The 19,960-nt window shown below is 41.9% G+C and overlaps 2 protein-coding genes across 2 annotated transcripts; both read left to right on the forward strand.

The window, feature by feature from the left end:
* Window positions 1–37: 37 nt before the first annotated feature.
* Window positions 38–3,772, forward strand: rps25 (ribosomal protein S25). The gene is made up of 5 exons (XM_030067238.1): window positions 38–159; window positions 735–824; window positions 984–1,167; window positions 3,526–3,624; window positions 3,711–3,772. Exons 1-4 carry the CDS (start codon window positions 157–159, stop codon window positions 3,618–3,620), a joined length of 372 nt encoding a protein of 123 aa, XP_029923098.1. The 5' UTR covers window positions 38–156; the 3' UTR covers window positions 3,621–3,624; window positions 3,711–3,772.
* A 3,039-nt stretch (window positions 3,773–6,811) lies between these two features.
* On the forward strand, window positions 6,812–18,843 carry sgcg (sarcoglycan, gamma). Its single transcript, XM_030066768.1, has 8 exons — window positions 6,812–6,910; window positions 10,691–10,892; window positions 12,432–12,536; window positions 13,563–13,650; window positions 14,490–14,609; window positions 15,489–15,561; window positions 16,137–16,260; window positions 17,537–18,843. The coding sequence occupies exons 2-8, from the start codon at window positions 10,698–10,700 to the stop codon at window positions 17,702–17,704; spliced, it is 873 nt and encodes a 290-aa protein (XP_029922628.1). The 5' UTR covers window positions 6,812–6,910; window positions 10,691–10,697; the 3' UTR covers window positions 17,705–18,843.
* Window positions 18,844–19,960: the final 1,117 nt, after the last annotated feature.

Here is a 19,960-nt window from a genome sequence, read left to right on the forward strand (position 1 = left end):
TAAAATAAATAATTTAAAAACAGCTGTGCAAACAGTTAAACACAGTAGAAACTCCATTTCCCATAACACCCCGCCTGCATTTCCGCATGCACGGGTTGTCTAAGGGGCTTTGGCACGGGTGAACTTCCTTTCGCTCCGACATCTTGACGAGGAAACATGGTGAGGATAGTTATCACACGTTTTGTTGAAATAAATTGTAACTTACGGGTACTTTTCCGGCGCCGTAGCAACTTTAGTTAATCGGAATATCTTGCCCCGGGATTATGCTCCACTTCAGGTGGAAGAAATAGGTTAGACGAAGTAGTTATTATCTTGAGAGTCGCCTGCTCGGTGGCTAGCTAGCTCTGCTAAGCGCCACCATGCTTTTGTGCTGCTCTGTACTTCCAGAAATTGAGCCGAGCAAACTTGGCATGCAGAGGTGTAGACTCGTGTCAGTAAATATGTCTGTAAATGTAGTGCTTGTATTACATTAACCGGCAATTACGGAAACATGGAGGCTATATTTGTTAGTAATTTATTTAGAATAACCCGCACAGAACGCAGGCGAGGCCTTCACATGCCAGTAAAACTAGCAAGCTATAGGCTGCTGGCTCGCCCGCCTGCCAGGACTGAATTATATCAGCTTTAAATAACGTCCCACATTGGACCTGAGGTATATACTCCCAGGTGTCATAGAAATGGGGTACTTCAGAGTAAGAGAAAGAAGGAAAATGACTCTTATTCTCTGCTTTTAGCCTCCCAAGCAAGACAAGAAGAAGGACTCTGGGAAGTCCAAGAAGGACAAGGACCCAGTCAACAAGTCTGGAGGCAAAGCCAAGAAGAAGGTACGCCTGTCATTACCAGTAACATAAAGTTAGCATTTGGCAGTTTTCATGTGTTCCTTTTAATATGATGTGTAATTGTCAAATATTGGTCAGCAGTTTGTTCTGGTCCAGTGAGTATTGTTTGTATTCACACTAAACTACTTCTGTTCCGCTGAGCAGAAGTGGTCCAAGGGAAAAGTGAGGGACAAGCTCAACAACCTGGTCCTCTTCGACAAGGCCACCTACGACAAGTTGTACAAGGAAGTTCCCAACTACAAACTCATCACCCCTGCCGTTGTGTCTGAGAGGCTGAAGATCCGCGGCTCTCTGGCCAGGAACGCCCTCCAGGAGCTGCTCGCCAAAGGTGACTTTCACCTCATCTACCTGTCAATGAAAATCGTGCTCATTTGATCTGGAAACTTAAGATTGATATTTACGTCAGAGCACAGGTGATCGACTTGATAGGCCGTTTTGATTGGAAATGTGGGCCAAAGGTCAAGGCGGTGTGCCTGCTAGCTTTGCATCCCCCTTTACTTGGTGATTTTTATACACCCGAGTTTGGTGGAGGTCAGATATTAATCTATCTGGATGACTGACCCTCCAATGTGTGAATACTTCATAAAGTATTTGCACATGCATGATATTAAATATTTTAATGAATGCACAAAGTGATGCAACGCAACATTTCTGCCACGTCACACTAAGTTGGCACTTTATGAATTTTTTTTCATGCTATATTGTAAAAAATGAATCATGGGGAATCCCCATTCAGATTTGCCTTTTCTCTAAATTTAATAAGTTTTAAAGTGGATCCGTGGAAATGTTTTAGTGAATGTGAACAACAAATTGGGTGAACGTTTTCTCTGAAATTCATAAAGTTTAGTCCCTAACCTTGAATGCAGAATTGAAGCCTTGAAAAAAATATAGCCACCTCTTAATAGAGAACGGTTTTACTTATTAATTTGCCGAAGTTGTCTTAATACAATACAAAGTCGGTGAGATCTTAAACTTCTATAAGATTAGCTCTTATATGTGAGACAACTTTGTCACAGAGGTTTCACTCTGGAAGTCAAATGTATTAGTTTTTGCAGAATCAGACATGACTGATTCTGCTGTAACATCCAAAAATAGTGAACATCTTTTGGATCCACTGTTTTCTCATGTATAAACACCAAGGAACATATTTTGTTAGAGCACAGCAAATTTCAACTGCCTAGTATGTGCCATCCTCACTTATAGCAGCCCACACTGATAAATACTGTGAAAGTTAATAATGTGGACTCCGCTGGTTTCTCTGCAGCCACATGGATTTTGGGCTGTGCTGTCTCATGTTCCTCCACATCCAGCTGACAGCATCCTTTTGACTTCAGGGATCTTCACCTCAGCGCACATATTGGTGCTCTGTCATATTTAAATCAGTCTGCCGTTACGTCACTTGGCAACAGTTTGTCAAGCATTTTGATCAGAAAAGGCATGGTCTTGTTAAAAATGACTTGCCCAAGGATAGACTATGATGTGGTGTCATCTTCCCAAACGTGATAACACGACAAAGTTAAAATTGCTGAAAAGATACGCAGAGCAAATGGTGCAATAGCAAATGTCTGTACATGTGGTGCATTCTCACCTCCCACCAGATGTAAAGCAAACACAGGTGGAAACTGCCTCTTATTTTCTGTCAATAACAGAACAAAAACTCATAATGGCTAATATTGACTTTCACTTTGAGTTCATAGTTATCATTTCTCACTTAATGACACTGCTGTGGGGGCACCTGCACATCCATGTCTTGCTGTGTATTACAAAAAATCACAAATTGAAAATGGCCTTTATACATCTGAAGAATAGTCCTATCATATTGGTGAATTAGACAATATTTCTTGGAGGATTACAAATTAGGTTATGCTTAAAAAGCAAAACTATTGCCAGAGAAGCACTTCTTCCCAACTGAAGCAGCAGATTTGTGAACACCACTTGCAGGAGTTTGAGGCATTGTAATGCCACCTTGAAAGTAGGCTGTATTGTTAAGGCTGTGCTGTGAACACACACTGCTGCCAGGTAATTTGTCCCTGAACTGATGTTTAAATTGAACATTTCTATGGTGATGATTCAATTTGTGGAGAGACGGCTGAATCAGCTACTTGGGTCTTTGGGAAAACAAAAGCATGTTGCCGGTGTTTTGCAGAATTTCTTGTCACTCTGGGTAACCTGGGAATGAATGCAGCATGTGGCGTTTACATTGTCACTGTGACAGTTTGAAGGACAAAGCCTGTCTAATGACTTACAGCCTGTTTCACTGTTTTCTCAAGTACAAGAGCAGAACAATAAAAATGTTTTTCTCAAAATAGAGGCAGCATGCTTAATGTGATGGATTACCCTTACTCAGGTATTCATGTTTTAAGAAGATGTTTTTATACCTGACTGAAATGAATTGCTTTTTTCCAGATGGCAGGAGAACATCTGACCTTGAGAACTACAGACAACTGAGAATTATGCAAATGACAGACATAACACGATTAAGCACAAAATGAATAAGGAGGAAAAATAGACTGGCTTTGTCCTAATCTCAGACATGTTTCACATCGATCTCACAAGTTGCAGTTGCAGATGGGAGCACTGTGACTTTTTTTTTTTAGTGGTCAAGTCGATGTGCTGGAGTAAAATGATGCCCTGTTGCAAGGTGACTTACAAAATTGTCTAACATGATTCATGTTTTATTTCCCAGGCATGATCAAACTGGTGTCCAAACACAGAGCACAGCTGATCTACACACGTAACACCAAGGGAGGAGATGAGGAGGCAGCAACAGAGAAAGCATAAGCAGGTGTGTATTCATATCCTCATGGTGTTTGGATGTAACTGGAATATGAACTGAAACTGAAATGCATCTGTTTTTTCTTTGTTTTCCAGGTTCTACTGTTTACTGTGATGAGCTGTTTGTAATGAAAGGTGAATAAAAACTGTAAAGACAAGTCTTGTCTGAGTCTTCATTTTCTGTGTATAAATCAGCAGTTCTCAACCTGGAGTTCGGGGACCCCCAGGAGTCCTTGAGGGGCTTCCAGGTGTTCCCAAAAAAATGTGGAATATTAATTTCACTGGCTCGAAGTTAGCCTGGTTAAGTAAATTATAACATTGACTATTCAGCACATAGTCTTCACACTCGACTGTTAATCTGCCAGCCTGCAGTACAGACAGTTATGGAACAACTAAATATTACCAGGTGGGATCCCCGAGGCAACATCTGATCAAACACGGTCTGGGGCCTGATGTGTATCAACCTGGGGGCCCTTGACACCAAAAAGGTTCAAACACTGCTCTACAAAACTCTTCAACATCTGATTTGCCTACCGTTTTGGCAATTTGTATCTACCATTATGTGCTTTTTTTTTTTTTTTTTTTTTTTTTTTTTGACTCAAAATGTGATGTGATTAAACCAAATCAAGAAATGACATTCTACAGTATTAATGCAGAAGATGCCTAAACTCCTGTCACAACTGCTGATACTATAATAGACTTTACAGCCTTTGAAAACCCGCAGTTACCTTACACAAAAGCAGTGGGTGTGTGCTGGGCGCTGCAGGCGGGCTTGTGGGGGCTCGCGACTCCCTGCAGCCGGATTTTGCACACCTCGGTTGGCGCGTTGTGTTCACTGACCATCATCACACCTGTGTTGTTATAAACTCCAGCACCGCCTTCACACCGTGGACTCGGTGCTGTGATCCGGTAGAATGAAAGGGCCGTCCTGACTGGCGGGATGCAGTTTGGGTGTGAGGTGGGTTGTTTTTAACTTTGTGCAGGAGATTCATCATGCGCGTGTGTTTCCATGCTGCGAGCCGCCACGGGCAGCGCGGGGTTATGACTTATTGATAAGAAATGGTATGAAATGAAGAAGCTATCTTCACTGTCAGCCGCGCTAGCTGGGGGCATGGATGATAGAGGAGCCGTGTGATGGATGCTGTCAGATGTCTCTTCCCTCCGGCTGTCTTGGCAAAACAAACTGCGGGACGCACTCGGCTGATAGATGCGCCACCTAGCGGCCAGCGGCTGCTCCTCTGGCAAGTGAGCCTGCGAGAACAAAAAAACAATTACTGACACCTTTTCTGTTTGGATGAGACGAGGGCATGCGAGACACACTGAATTCGTGTTGCAGAAACGGCTCGCCTCATGTCCCTTCACAAAACTGGATTTGATAGTCAAGATCCACATGATATGGAGGGTCTGGTTGTGTCCTGTGACCCTGTGGCCCACTGGCACAAGGTCAGAGAGCAACCATCAGTGGCCTGTGATTTATTCAGAGTGGGAGTGCTTGATTAATCCCAGTATTGGATGATACTGAGGCAGTTTATTGACAAGTCGTCTTAATTGTTTTGCAGCCTTGTTGGATTACTAATTTGGTAAGATGTGTATGTTTTAAAATGTCCCATCAAATTGGTTCTGCACATGAGCATTTTTGAAAACAGACTCCATGTCCTTTGTGGATCTAATGAAATATGATTGTGTGTGGTGCTATAATCTATAGTGGATTTACTTCTGGTAACATAAGATGCTGCTAGTGTCTACTCCACTGGGAAACTCTTCACACAGAATTCAAATTGAGCATTGGCAGTGGCATTTTAACTTAGATCCTTGGCTCGCTGCGAGTGTGCCTGAAGTAAATCCATGGGGCTTCTCATCTACAGAATTCAAATTACTCCTAATTTTGTCAGGTAGTGCAGTCAATACTGACTGAAAAGAAACAACCTATTCATAATTGAAGACTTTCCTGGACTGTATTACTAAAAACAAACAAGGATTATTGTTTTGTGGATAGCCAGCTGCCACCTTTTATTTTGTATTTAGATTTTATTCAAGAAAAAAAGCACAGAAATGCAAATGAACAGAGTTACAATGGACACACTTAATATAAGGGGATGGTAAAGTAACACACTCACTAATAGGTAGATTTTGTGGATTCATTATCCCTGAAACATTTTATATTTTAATTTACAATCTAAATGTAATCCCAGAAAATTACTCTAAATATGTTTCTTTCTTTCTTTCTTTCTTTTTTTTTTTAAATTTATAATCTTTAGTTTGAAAATGCAGGTTTTGCTTATATCTTCTCCAGTTCTCTTTTAAAGTGGGCTGCTCTGCAAACTATTTCATTCCCAAATGAGGTGTCTGCAGTTTGAAAAGGAAAGAACTCCTTCTCTTGGAGTTTAACAACACATCGATATAGAAAACTTCTGTCATTAATTTTCACATTCATCCTTTCTAACAGCCTGATTATTTATGACATGGAAGGATCAACTCCAGCGACTGATATTTTTTCCTTCCAAAAGGGATAGACAGTATTTTGCAAATTAATCATGTTTTATGAGTGTATAGTGATGCAAAAAGCCCCATGTAAAACAGAACAGTCTCAATGCAGTGCTTGAATTTCAGGCACTGCTGCAATTACACCCCTCTGTCTATTAATACCCTCTGCTTGTTGCCTGTCTCTGCTCCGCCACACCAACTGACTGCTGCCCCTGTAGAGGTCCAGCCCGTCCTGCCCGGCTGTCACACAGCGCGGCTATCTGAGGGAACAGCTTAACTTTGTGTTGAGAGCCATGACTGAAGTCTCAAATTAGACCGGACTGGACTGGAGCCTTTGGGCTGGGCAGTGGAAGTGACTCACTGGCATGCATGACAATAAATGGCAGACTCCAGATTGTGTCAGAGCCCTGTTTCGCCTCCCTGCGGGTGACTCCTCTGGAGACAGAGCCTCTCCGGAGATGGTTAATTCTGCTGTCTCTCTCTCTCTCTCTCTCTCTCTCTCTCTCTCTCTCTCCCTCCCTCTATATATCACACACACACTCTGATGATAATGAAATGTGTGTACAGAGGGGAAGCCCCGGGCAGAGTCAGAGAGAAAGAGAGAGAGAGAGACAGTTAGGGTGGGTATGCAGGGGGGGTAGGAGCGCCGTCTTGTGGTGATTAGCTGAGGCACTTCCATAGCTGGATTTATGGCACGCAGCTGTTGAGTGGCTGACAGACGTGTAAGGAGCTCCAGCACTGCTGCCTCTTAAGCCGCTCACACCAGCTCCAGCTCTGCTCACTGTTGCATAGGAAAGACGACTGCTACTAAGGTAAGCCATGTTGCCCTTTTTTTCCCCCTTATCAGCTGTCATTGTGATTTCTCAGTGTGAGTTCAGAGCATCAAGTCTCTGTCATGTCTCCCTCCCTCACTCCCTCCCTGTAGATAAAGTTCAAATATTTTTCAACCTAAACTTTGACCTACTGTACCTGTTTATCTGTGCTGCTGTTCTGTTTTTCTTGTTTTCTGGCTTAAGTCTGTCTCGTGCTGAGCTGTGTTTGATGTCCTTGCAGAGACAGTTTTGGATTTGGTTTCCAGCGATCCACAGTTTTTCCCTACATGGCCAGCAATAGTGAATTACCAAAATAACTTTTGCGTTAAGAGCCACTCACTAATGGTTTGTTTGTCTTATGAGTAATGTTCATATCTAAGTGTCATATCATTGTTCATTAATTTAATTCAGGAACTCTGTGTATGTGTGTGTGTATGTGTGTGTGTGCGCGCGTGTGTATCCTGTGGCTCTTTTTAAATTTAGTTCACAATGCCGTGTCCTATTTTTAGAGGTTCAGGCTTTACAGCAGAGTGGAGACATGAAGACAGCAACTTAATAGACAGACAGACAGAAAACTTCAGCTGGCAGCCCCGCGCTCAGCGTTCTCCCTCTGCTCAACATCTGAGCTCCTTTGAGTTTTGTTCTCGTTCTGGTCTTACAGGCAGATGTCCTCCAGCTAAACAGTTTGAGCAAATCATATTGTTACTTTGTGTGATGCTCTCTCTCTCTCTGTCTGAAACTTCTGGCATCTGGTCGGGTCAAGCTTGTGGCTCAGAGAGACGCCTGGATTCTCAATTACAGCCAGACCCTGGGTGATTTTGGACAAGCAGTTTGCCTGTCCTTTCCTGCCTGGGAAGCTCTCTCGGTTAGAGGTCACATACAGAGAGACAGAACGAGGCAGGGAGTATCACTCATTTAAGGTTAATTGAGAGGGTGGCCTAAGATAAATAGCCCTGGTAAAATGTCTAAGTGCTGAACCTAATACTCTTTATCTCAGGAGGGGAGGACAATATTAGAGGGCTGCAAAGCCTTTGAAATAGGCATTTAGCAATCACTCATGTGGTTAGGATCCATACTGGCAAAGCTTCTCAAACTAGCTGCAGCCATTACAGATTAAAGTTGACTTAGATTGAGAATGAGAGATCATTGAGATGAATGGTCCTTTGTCAATGCATTTTCCCATACTGGAGAGCCTGTGGAATAAAGGCATGGACGTGGTAAAACATCAAAAACCCTGTGTTCTCTTAAAGCCTGTAAGGTCAGGCTATATTTTGGATCATGAGTCACATAAATTTAGCATTCCTGCCTTGGTGCCCCGGTGGTAAGGTTGTTCGAGGAATGTTTATTTGGGTTGCTATGGAAGAATCAGTCTGTGGCTGGGCTGGTGTGCACTGAAACCAGAGCTGGAAGACGCCTTTAAAGATTCATCCTCAAGCTGCTTCCCTTTTTCTCCAGTGTCGGAGTAAGAGGCCTCTTAATGCTCTCATTTAAATTAATTAGAGCGGGTTAGATCAAATTCATTAACATCATAATGAACAAATTCAGAGCTGCTTTCACGCTGGCTGTTCATTTACCCAAACTGCAGAGTGGGCCGATCACTGTTTGCACACAAATGATCTGCATTTGTTAATAGGTGTATTGGGGATATGGGGGGCAGTGCACAGGCCAGTTTCACAGACACTGATTAATCTTAGTGCTTCTTTTTATTCCTCAGTGGACATCAGCCTTGGAAAAACATCCCAAGTTTAAACCTAGGATGAAAGCATGTTCATAAAACCAGCCCCATATCTATAAGAGCAGAGTTATGCCATATTGTCGCTCGCACTCGTGGTAAGTCGCTGTAGCGCTGCTGAGATTCAATTTGTCATTATGTCTCATTCTCACAAGTCCGATTAATGAATATAAATGAAGCGAGATATGGACAAATAAATAAGCATTCTATATAACCTGGTCCTTATCAGCCCTCAGTGCCCCTCCCCTTTTAGAAATAGTGCAAGGTAAATTTTAGGGGGCAAGATTAATTTGTTTGGTTGTGAAATAAGGCCTATTCATCACAGCTGGGCGCGGAGGCCATGTGACAGGTCCTGTGGTGAGGTGGGCTTTGTCATAGAGAGATACTCTCAACCCTTTATGCCAACACACCTCCTCCCTGTGTTTACTGCAAACAGCAGGAACCAGGCTGTTTGTGGCCATGGTGACTCGGTGTTTATCATCCTCTCTGTGAAACGTCTTCTCCTGGACCCTAGAGAGCTCAGACCCCAGCGGCGAGGATGTTTACTTTTAGCCATTGTCTCTTGCTGTAGTTGCTAAAGATATACAGGTGATAGAGGTGTGCAGGGGATGGGGAGGGAGAGGGATGAGAGTGGTGTTTAACTCATTATTCATAAAACCACATCTTATTTTAGCTTGGTACAAATGTTCGCAGAATATAAATCCACAACAGAGCTGTCCTATATTAACTATACATGTAAGCACAGTCCACACACCTCTTTTCTGGCAGTGGCATCATTGTTAGACCAACAGGATGATGTTCCCCCATGGCTGAGCATCTGTTAATGTCAAGGAAGAATATGTGTTTGTCATGAAAAGTAGCTCCTTAAACATGATGGAAACCGTGTTTACTGTGGCAATAAGCTACAGCATCTGTCCCGTATGTAAATCAGCATGGCCACTGGGCCCTGGCCCTTGTCACGGATGAAACACACTGCCTATATGATATAGATACACATTTGTCTAGATAAGTTTTTGCCATCGAGTCAAGATGTGATGGCAAGAATGAGAACAGAGGTGCCTTTGGGGAGCTGATGGAGTTTGGGTGCAGTCTGTTTGCAGAGGGCTGTCTTTCTGTAGAGTTTTATTTTTGGCTCCCAACTCAGAATACACAGGTGAAGATATTTCCACCGTTATCACTCTCGGTGGGTGTGTTTTCAAATGAACTGACAGCATGTTTTTCATGTTCTTGTCTTTAGTGAGTGCAGCTAATAAAGATGATTAGTCCATTGAAAATGATGCCAGTCCCTCCTCTATATCTGTGACGCAGGAGCAGTCCTCTGTCTGCACCACTGTGTTCGACACACACTCCCTGTGTCACTGGGAAATCTGTCACTGAGGTCCCCTGTTGACACTATGTCAGATGGTGCAAATCTGCTGACTGGGGGCGCGCTTACAGGTTCTGCATTCTGGCGGTTGGAGTTCAATTTCCACTCGTGAACTGAATCCAGAAAATGACTGTTGGTGTCACATCTTATATAATTCACTGTGGTTTGAAATGTGCTGACATCCACTCCCTGTATTTTTTTCCTTTTTTTTTTTTTTTTTTCATTGATAGCCTGCTGTGGAGCCAGAAAGTACTGCCTCGGCACTGGAATAAGTGGCATTTTCCTTTGCCCTTAGCTATGTCAGAAAAACTGCTGGAAAGTCAGTCAACTTTTCCATTGGTGCTCGAGCCAGATATCCGCCAGATCAGTGCATGAGCTCATGAGAGACACACTGTGCACTGTGTGTGTAAAGAGATACAGAGAGGCAGTGTCCACACAATAAAGCTGGCAAAACAAGGAAAAACAGCACTTATTGAATAATGAATTCAGTGTGCACAAGCCCGCATACTGCCGTGATTCATGACATACATTAACCTTCCTTTCCATGGTCTTTGATACATTGCTTTAATTTCACCAGCGTTCCCACTATAATCCATGGCATGCTCTGGTCAATCACACCAAATAGCCTGGGAGGGTAGTTGTTGCATTCCTTTCCATGACTTGTTACATGTGTGCGTCCCAGCCGGCAGATGGTGCGGGAGCAGTATGTCACCACCACCCAGGGCAGCAGCGTTCCCAGGCTGTCGCCCGAAAACGTCTACAAGATCGGCATCTATGGCTGGAGGAAGCGCTGCCTCTATCTCTTTGTCCTGTTGCTCATCATCATCCTGGTGGTCAACTTTGCCCTCACCATCTGGATCCTCAGGGTGATGTGGTTCAACTCGGTATGCAGCTTAACTCACTTTTTTTTTCTGTGATCATTTTCCATCTTTCTTTCTTTCTTTCTTTCTTTCTTTTGTTCTTTCTTTCTTTCTTAATATGCTAAAGAAATACTCTACTACACTACACTATGTTTTGATACCCCTTTTCCAACTTATCCAGATTGACACAAGATGTTCAGTTCCCTATGGGTAGCATTTCATGTTAGCTTAGCATAAAGACTTGAAGTATATGGGAGTCATTAGCCTACCTCTGTCAAAGTGAAAAAAACATCCTTACAGCAACTCTCTTATTTACACAGTGTATCATCGGGATTTGAAAAAGATGTCTTAAAAAAGAACAAGAGTCATTTAGAGGAAGTTGATTTGTGCTGGATCTTTATATATCTTGAGCAGAGTGCCAATTACTACGACAGATAAAAGGATAAATGTGTTCAGCAGTTAGCTACATTTCCACCATCAAACTTCTTCTAAAATGACTTGTTTTGTTTTGTTTTTATTTTTAAGTCCCAAGTCATGTGTTTCAAATACACATGATACAATGTGTAAATAAGACAGCTTCGGAGTAGCTGAAAGGTTTATTTTTTCACTTTGACAGAGCTAGGCTATTGACTCCCATAGACTTCAAGTCTTTATGCTAAGCTAACATGAAATGCTACAAATAGGGACTGAACCACTGGACGTACAGAGGTGAAAATGGTATCAAACATCTTGTCTCAGCCTGGGTACGCTGGAAAATAAAAATTGAGTATTTCTTTAAATGTTTCAGTGTCAGAGGTCTGCGTGAACCCATGCTGTTGGATTTCCTAATGTCATTGACTGAGTCTGGAGGTTTTGTCAGACAAATTAAACTATATTTAATGCTAATTCTGCGTAATGTAAGCATTTTTTTAACCTCTACTTATTATTTTGCCTGTGGATGCTCTGTTTATCACACAGATACAGTATACGCTGGGTTTCCTTGTGCTGCATCGTCTATTGATATGTGGCTGTCTCCAGCATGGTTGATGTGTTGTTATTGCATGGAGTATTGTCAACTGCTTGTCTGACATCCAGATGGCAGCTGTGGATTTATGTAGATGCAGGAAAAATGAAGACACAGCAAATCCACACACTCTCTCTGTTTCTCTCTCTCTCACACACACACACACACACACATATACACATACACATACGCACACACAAAGGCACAAAATGCTGTGAGGTGTCTACACCAGAAATACACAGCGCCCAGCTGGTTTATTGTAAGTTTGCTCTAAGCCCTAGAGGGTATATTGCTACATATCTCACACACAAGCAAAACCGTGAACTCTGTGATGGGGTCAAGGATGGTGACATCAGATTTTTTCACTTACTGCCTTGCCAAACTTTTGGATTGCGGCCTTGGAGGAAAAGCTGTTGAGTTGATTTACAGTATGAAAGATTCAGCTTTGTTTTGCAGAGCAGCAGAATTTCTTGTTATGTGCCGTCTGTTGTTAAGGAAGCATGCCTCGTTGTGCCTTTTGAATGTGTAACCACGTCTCTTTGCTCTGGCTGCTGCTGCAGGCAGGAATGGGAATGCTGCAAGTTAACTCAGACGGGGTGAAGCTGGAGGAGGGAGAGTCTGAGTTCCTTCTTCCTCTCTACGCTCATGAGATCCACTCCAGAGAAGTAAGATAATCAGTTGCACATACTTTTGTTTTTTCCCTCTTCCCACATTCTCCTTCACCCTGCAGTTCCTCCCTCTCCCTCTCCCTCTTCCTCTCTTCTCTGTCCACGTCCTGCTCTCCTCCCTCCTCTGTTCTCTTTCAGACTTGCACTTATACTGTCTGCATTAAGCAGTCTGGCTGCTTGACCATCATTTCAACTCAGTCTACTGGCATTACAGATATTGACTGAGATATTGTTTTGTGGAATCTGTGCAGACAACACTTCCTGTTGTAATATAAATGCAATCAGCTGCTCAAACAGTTTCCCCTCAGATGTTGTCAGTGAACTGAATGTTTTTGACTCTGCTTTTTGAGAAATGTGTCAGGATGAACTGGATCTGGCAGCCGCTCGGCGTGCACGTGCTGGTGCAGAGAGCTCCCTATTAACCTCTTGGATATTTGCGGTGGAAAGTAGTTTATGGCACGCCTGCGAGCAGCAGATGGGAACACTTTGCTGCAGTTGTTTACATGTTATGGGTTTTCTTGCTCCTAGCAGCATTTTTTTTAGCCTTATTTCTTTCTTTATGGGCCTCATTAAAAAGGCAGTGTATTCCTCATTTATGGACTGACACTTTCAGTAATGTATTCTGTTGGTTTCTCATGAGATCCAGGCTTTATTGAGTCACCACCTCTTTTCTGAGATTAAAGTTAGCTTGTCAGGTCATCTTTTATAACCAGAGCATGCTTACAGCTAACTGGGAAGGTACAGTCCTCAGCTACAATGGTGATTTAATGCCAGAGCCGCCTCATTTTATAAACTCCTGTTTTATTTGCATGCTGCTGTCACGTCTGTTTTGATGGGTATTCTGGTGTCATGTATCTTGTACTTGATGTTATTCTGTCTAAACAAAATCAGAGCTGATGTCTTTGTTATTGTCTTGAAACGAAAAAGAAAAAAAAATTTTTTTTTCTTTTTTTTTCAGTTGCAGTCTGTCACAACAGAAACTGTCACAAGATGTTCACGGGGTAATTGTGTTTTGTTTTTCAGGATTCCTCACTTCTGGTGCACTCATCAGAAAATGTCTCGCTTAACGCCCGCAATGAAAACGGGGATGTCACAGGAAGCCTATTCGTTGGTAAGAGCCTGAAAGAAGACACATACACCAAGCACACACACACACACGCACAGCATGATAGAGACACGGAGGAAGACAGCGCCTGTCCACTGCGCAGTACTCAGCTGATATATGAGGGCAATAGTAAAATCATTCATACACTTGCCCTGCAGTGATTCCTCATTCAACATTAACAGTGACAAGAAGTCATCCTTGCATTTATAATCTCTTGGATTTCCATTTAAAATCCATTAGATCCGACGTTCTTCTCTCTGCTATCACGTCTGGAATCTTCCGTATTACACAGACGGCCTGAGGTCCATGAACTTTCACATTTGTGCATTTTTTTTATGGCTCTAAGGGGTACATCGAGGTGTTTGTCATAATTAAAATGACAAAAAATGACCTAGCTAATTCCTATGTTTCACAGTGCCATTATGTGTCTTTGATCATTAAGCCATAAATAACGCAGCCCACATCCGTGTGGCCATCCAAACATAAAACTGAAAGCCTTTTAAAGAGCTTTTAATGATCACCTGCTTGAGGCAAAGGTCATTCTTTAAGAAGATTGCATGCACTGTATAAGGCACTGGATTGGGTTAAATATCCCTTATATCGCTTGTCTTATTATGTGAATGATCTACCTGTCTTTCTCTGACTCTTACATCTATGTATCTACATTAACGTGTTTGAGAAAATTTGTTGGAAAAAAATGGTTGGTCACATCATTCTTGCTAAGCATCACAGATTCTAAAAGGGTAATGATTAGATTTTAATTCATGTAATGCATCCATGTAACATCACACGCAACTGTCTTGGTCCTCTGGTGATTTGTACTGTTGTTTTTGTTGTTGTTGTAGGTCCAAAGGAGGCACAGGGACACACGCAGAATCTGGTCATTAACTCCAACAATGACAACATGCTGTTCGCCGCAGATGGCAAAATGGCCGTGGTTGGGACAGACAAACTCCGCATCACAGGTATACTGATGACTGCCACCAGCTGACCTGGAAATGTCATACATCTCCTGGGGGGGAAAAATGTTTTTTACAACTGGGGAAACAAAATAATTAACCGATTTGAACACAACAGGAGTCATCAGTTGTTGTGGCAGACATTTGTGCACCAACACAGCATCTAAATACCGAGAAAATACAGTGATTTATCCCTTAAAATACACACTAATCATTCATGTTCTATGGTTGGCAACACAAAACTGTCCATGGATATCTTAACGGTGTACATGTGAAATACCCTTTGATTAGTCTCATCTAGGGTAAATTCATCATGTGAATAACAGAATGTTTTCATGTATTAACGTTTGATACACTGAACCAGTTTTTATGACATATTCCCCCACACCCAAAGAGTCTTCTCTGTCTTCCCTTTGCCTTCAGTGTCTTTCACTGTCCGGTGTGTGTATTGATGGCAGGTCATTGGCCACACACTGTGATAGGTAATTAGGGTTGTAGGGAGAAGCAGCTGGTCGCTTCATCATGTCTTGGTCATTTTGACCCACACTGGCCAGCAGGCTTTGACATTCACTTGAGTGAGGAAAGGTTCCCCAAAAACCTACAAGCAAGGCTTTGGTGCACTGAGATAGTTAAATGATGAAATGGATTGAATCCTGTCAGAGCTTTCTCATCTGGGTCTCCCTTTCTGCTTCAGCACTGTCTGAATTATTATACTAAAAGTGACTGGAATACACACTGTCCTGCTAAAAAACATCCCCTGTGGAGTTGGAAGCTCACAAAAGATGTTACAGACCTGAGATATTATCCTCAGAGGTCAGATCTTGTGGTAGTTGCTAGTATGCGATCTTCTCTTCAACACTTCATTTCATTTTTTTTCTCCCTCAGGTCCTGAAGGAGCGCTGTTCCAGCACTCAGTCGAGGTTCCCGTTCTAAAGTCTGAACCTCTCAAAGACCTGAGGTGAGCTTGTACAACATTTTGTGTTGATGAAATTACGACACATGAAGACTGAATTCTGCAAATAATAAAAAGGCATAAGGAAGAAATTAGTGATAATTTGTTTGCTGACCACATCCTTGTGGTGGACTCATTTGCAGAAAATGCACAAAATACAAGCGATCAGGAGTGGATTATGCTATATATATATTACCCTCTGAAAACCTGTCTCCTCATCTTTCTCCACATTTCCCTTCATGACTGATGTGGATTTTACTGTATGTTGTCAGTGAGGGGGGCTGAAGTTACTTACTGAATTCAGCAGTTTCTTGGAGCAGGGATTTCAGGTATTTCATACACTCAGGCCCTAAAAATCATACTAAAACATTTTCAGTGTTCAAAGTCAGCTTTAAAACCTGTCACTGGTGCTGGACAACCTCCTTGTCCAGTCAGGGGTTATGTCATTGGTTTTGCACATGCTTAAAATTTTTGCTCACATGAAACTCTTCAGTAAATCACATCAGTGTGTTAATAAAAATAAAAAGCAAGATGCAGGTAGAGGACACTGTTGTTTTTAATGCTGCAGTGTTTTATTTCAGGTTGGAGTCTCCGACCCGCTCTCTTAGCATGGATGCACCTAAAGGAGTTCATATCAAGGCGCTGGCTGGAAACGTTGAAGTGGCTTCTAACATGGATGTTATCCTGCAATCCAGCGTGGGACTGGTGAGACAAACATCATTCACTTCCTGAAATTTTCTAAATCGCACTCTTTTGATCTCTTAGTTTACTGAGACAGGAAAGAGATGACATTTCAGCAACACCATGCTTCACTGTCTTGTTGCAGGCTAAGTGCCTTGCTCGAGGGCAGCTTGATCTTGGTTTTGCTGTTTCTGACAGAGGATGTACTATAATAATATCATGCATCATTAAAGTCCTCATGGACTGACCTCACATGACGTCATCCTGCACTAGTGGGTGTAACTTAAAATTTCAACCAATAAAACCCTCACAAATCTTTAAACATTGTCTATCGTCCACCTGTCCCTTCGAATAAATTTTGTTTCTCTCCCAATCTGATATCCTATTGGTTTGCACTTGTGAATGATCCTTTCCTGCACCATGTCCTGCTCAAAATCCTGTTTCAACAAGAAAAACATAAAATCAAGAAAGTAAGAATATGAAGGGATGGCAATCATAAGTGACATTGCTCCTGTAAATATGCTCCCTTTGTTCCTTGTCTTATTTCTTTCAGAAGGATTATTCAAATAGGTGTATATGATTCTAGACATGATCAACTGATACGTGAGCACATAAAGAGCTCTTTTTAGAAAGCCTTCGGTAATACGATGCTAATCTGTGAGCTGCACCCAGCTGATTATGTTTTGAAGTTACAAAACATTCGTCTCTAAAAGGCTGTGCACTTACTGTTTTTACAGTGCAGCTCACAGGTCTGAGCAGCACAATGCATTTGTATCAGTGACTTTGTCGACCTTTTGAAATTCATCCTCGGTGAAGCCGTACATTCATGTGACAGTATAGTTTCGGGGCAGGACACGCTCATTTCTCTTCTCTCGCTGCAGGGGACGATATGAATGTTAATTCGTGCTGAACTTGTCATGGGGAATAGCAAAAACCTTTTTGAATGCTCAGAGTCACCAGTACTCTGTGAATATTTCAGCCACAGGGATGTAGCCTTTCCATAATTTATGTCATGTATGTATCTCATTCCGGTAAGTGTAACTTCGTTATGGACCAGTGCACTGGTTACACACTCAAAATGCTCTTCCTGCAGTCATACGCTGTGACACATTGCTCGCACACACATGGCTTAGTCATTTGAATGCATGTATGAGAAGTGACACTGCCCCCTTTTTAGTTTTCAGTGTCTCTGTCTCTGGTTAGCAAGACAAATTCCTGGATGTTGAATTTACTCGGTGATGTAATGTGACTCTAGTATCTCCTTTAAATGTCCTTGCTCTCCATGCTGTCTGTGGTGCAGCTGGTGTTGGATGCTGAGACGGTGCGCATGCCGAGCCTGCCCCTGAGCGGAGGAGGGGTTTCTGGAAATGCTCAGGGTCTCTATGAAGTGTGTGTCTGTCCCAGCGGCAAGCTCTTCCTGTCCAAGGCTGGGGTCACCTCCACTTGCAGCGAGAATCAGGAGTGCTAGTTAGACTCTGACAAGGTAATCAGCGTCCACCTCCATGAAATTACCCCGGCATGTATCTCACAGGAGGCGAAAAGCACAACTTCTTTTCTCTGGTCTGAGCTTCTTGGAAGTGTCTTACAGCTCAGATCATTTTCCCCTCATGCCGTAGTGGATATAAAATGATTCCCCAAGGCCTGCGAAACAACTGCCAGTTGGCATACATTGAGGAGATGACTGGAAATACATCGTACGAGCTGTGTTGATGATACTTTTTGAATGAAACAAATTGGCAGTTCCTATCAAATTAAAGTGACTTACTCCTGTGTTGGAGCTGTTTGCAGAGTTAATTTTTATACACTCAGTATCATGGCTGGGCAATGAGGAGCTGGTTAACAGCTTACATCCTATGCAATATTATCTTGTGGTGCAATAATTAAAATCGACACATATCAAGGGCTTGGAGTCATCAACAAAGAAATGTCTAAAATTACAATATGGTTGTAATAGGGATGTTTATTTTGATTGTCATGTGTTTTATGTTTTACGAGGACCCCAGGAGGAATTGCTGCTGTGTGTGCGCTCAGCTAATGGGGATCCTAATAAACCAATAAACCAATGTAAACTCAAAGCGTACCTAAGCAGCCCTCTGGCTCCAAGCCCTTGGAATGTAGTCTTGTTGTTGTAGGTGTGTAGTATTCCCTGTGTTGGGGGAAAAAAGCATGAGAAATGTTGGTATATATTTTATCACTCATACTTGGTCCAGAAACACAGAGGAATTTTTTTTCTGAAATTCAGCAAAAGGAGATTTTGAGTTTTGTTTTAAATGCTTTATAGAAACAGTGTTGCGATTACAATGGTTAAATGGTCACCAACCTGTTGTCAAGAGTGTAACATCATGTTAATTATGTGTGCGTTTTTGATTTTGCATATGTTTATCTACTCATCCTGTTTCAGCCCTGCATAAGTGAGTAATTATGTTAACTAGGCTACATGACAGCCTCTCTTGCAATTGAAACAGGAAGTCTGTCTATTTTTTTGTTAGCAACCTCATTTACATTTACATCCAATTTTGTCAAATACCAAAATTCAAGAAAGTTGAAGGCTCTAAAAGAAAATAGGCCTACTAATGATTTTGTTTGTAAAAAAAAAAAAAAAAAAAACAGTTGAGTGATGGTTGAAATGTTGATGTCTATACATTTTTTTTGCACCAGTTTGTCTTCTGTGTCAAATTTGCCTTGAAATATTTTTACACACTATCCATAACAGGTATTCAGTAACATTTGCCTTTATTGTAATAGCTCATCAAGCACAATATAAGGGGTCACAATTTTCCAGTTGCTGTCACGCTGAGTTTTCAAGCCTCTGCCACCAACTATGGTAGAGATCCATAAGACTTACATGATGCTTTCTGCTTAGTAAAGCCCTCAAGGCCTTGTGCGTTAGGTTATTGTTATGGGTGTTAAAAAATATTCCTAATGTACAGTCTCAACTCTGTTCTGGCATATTTTGATAGAATATTGAATGTGTATTTATTCATTTTATATGTTGAATAAACTTTGTGCTATTCTTCTATGATGTATCTCTCGGTGTATCATCCTTTCGTTCTCCTCTGAGAATGCTGAGCTCCTATTTTGTAACCCAGTTGTATGAACACAAAGGCACCAAAGGGCTGGCAATCTCTTGGTTTTATTTTGCAGGTTCCATTCTTGTTTTTGTCTATGCATCAGGACTGTACAGTGGAGATGGATACTGCTCTGCAAAGCTGTTTTGCCATTTCCTCACCATGTTTTTGGCTCTCTAGTGCACTCTAGTGACCAAATTTTGCAATAGCAGCAGGATGCACACAGTGGATTCTCTGACCATTGGTACAGACCTAGGATGGATTTACACCAGCAGGCTAAGAAACAAACTGATTTTCTGATCATGTCCAGTTGCTCATGCACAGTTCTCTATGTTGTAGAGCAGAATCATATGTTCACACTCAAAACGGGCACGATGAAACCGCATAAGTGGGCACCAATTATCAACTAGAACCGTCACCAACTGAAATCATATATGATCAGAAAATCAGCATTTTGGGCATGTGTAAATCTGTCTTTCCAGATTCTACAACTTAACTTTATTTCTAAATGAAACACCCAGAACATGCAGGTATTTTTTAATGTCTATGCCCACTGTAGATTGTGTGACAATCCCATGTTAATACCAATAGTCAGGGTACATTATAACTTGCTATGTATTTCTCCATTTATAGCAGATCATGTGTTTCAGTTTATT

The sequence above is a fragment of the Myripristis murdjan genome, chromosome 13, assembly GCF_902150065.1.
Source record: "Myripristis murdjan chromosome 13, fMyrMur1.1, whole genome shotgun sequence".
NCBI lineage: Eukaryota > Metazoa > Chordata > Actinopteri > Holocentriformes > Holocentridae > Myripristis > Myripristis murdjan.

What these genes read in the sequence shown, in the direction of transcription:
- rps25 (XM_030067238.1), top strand. An exon ending in GAGGCAAAGCCAAGAAGAAG is followed by an intron (nt 825 to 983) that starts GTACGCCTGTCA and finishes TCCGCTGAGCAG; the next exon opens with AAGTGGTCCAAGGGAAAAGT. An exon ending in CCAGGAGCTGCTCGCCAAAG is followed by an intron (nt 1,168 to 3,525) that starts GTGACTTTCACC and finishes TTTATTTCCCAG; the next exon opens with GCATGATCAAACTGGTGTCC.
- sgcg (XM_030066768.1), top strand. Translation starts at nt 10,698, where the DNA reads ATGGTGCGGGAGCAGTATGTCACCACCACCCAGGGCAGCAGCGTTCCC. An exon ending in GAACCTCTCAAAGACCTGAG is followed by an intron (nt 15,562 to 16,136) that starts GTGAGCTTGTAC and finishes GTTTTATTTCAG; the next exon opens with GTTGGAGTCTCCGACCCGCT. An exon ending in TGCAATCCAGCGTGGGACTG is followed by an intron (nt 16,261 to 17,536) that starts GTGAGACAAACA and finishes TCTGTGGTGCAG; the next exon opens with CTGGTGTTGGATGCTGAGAC.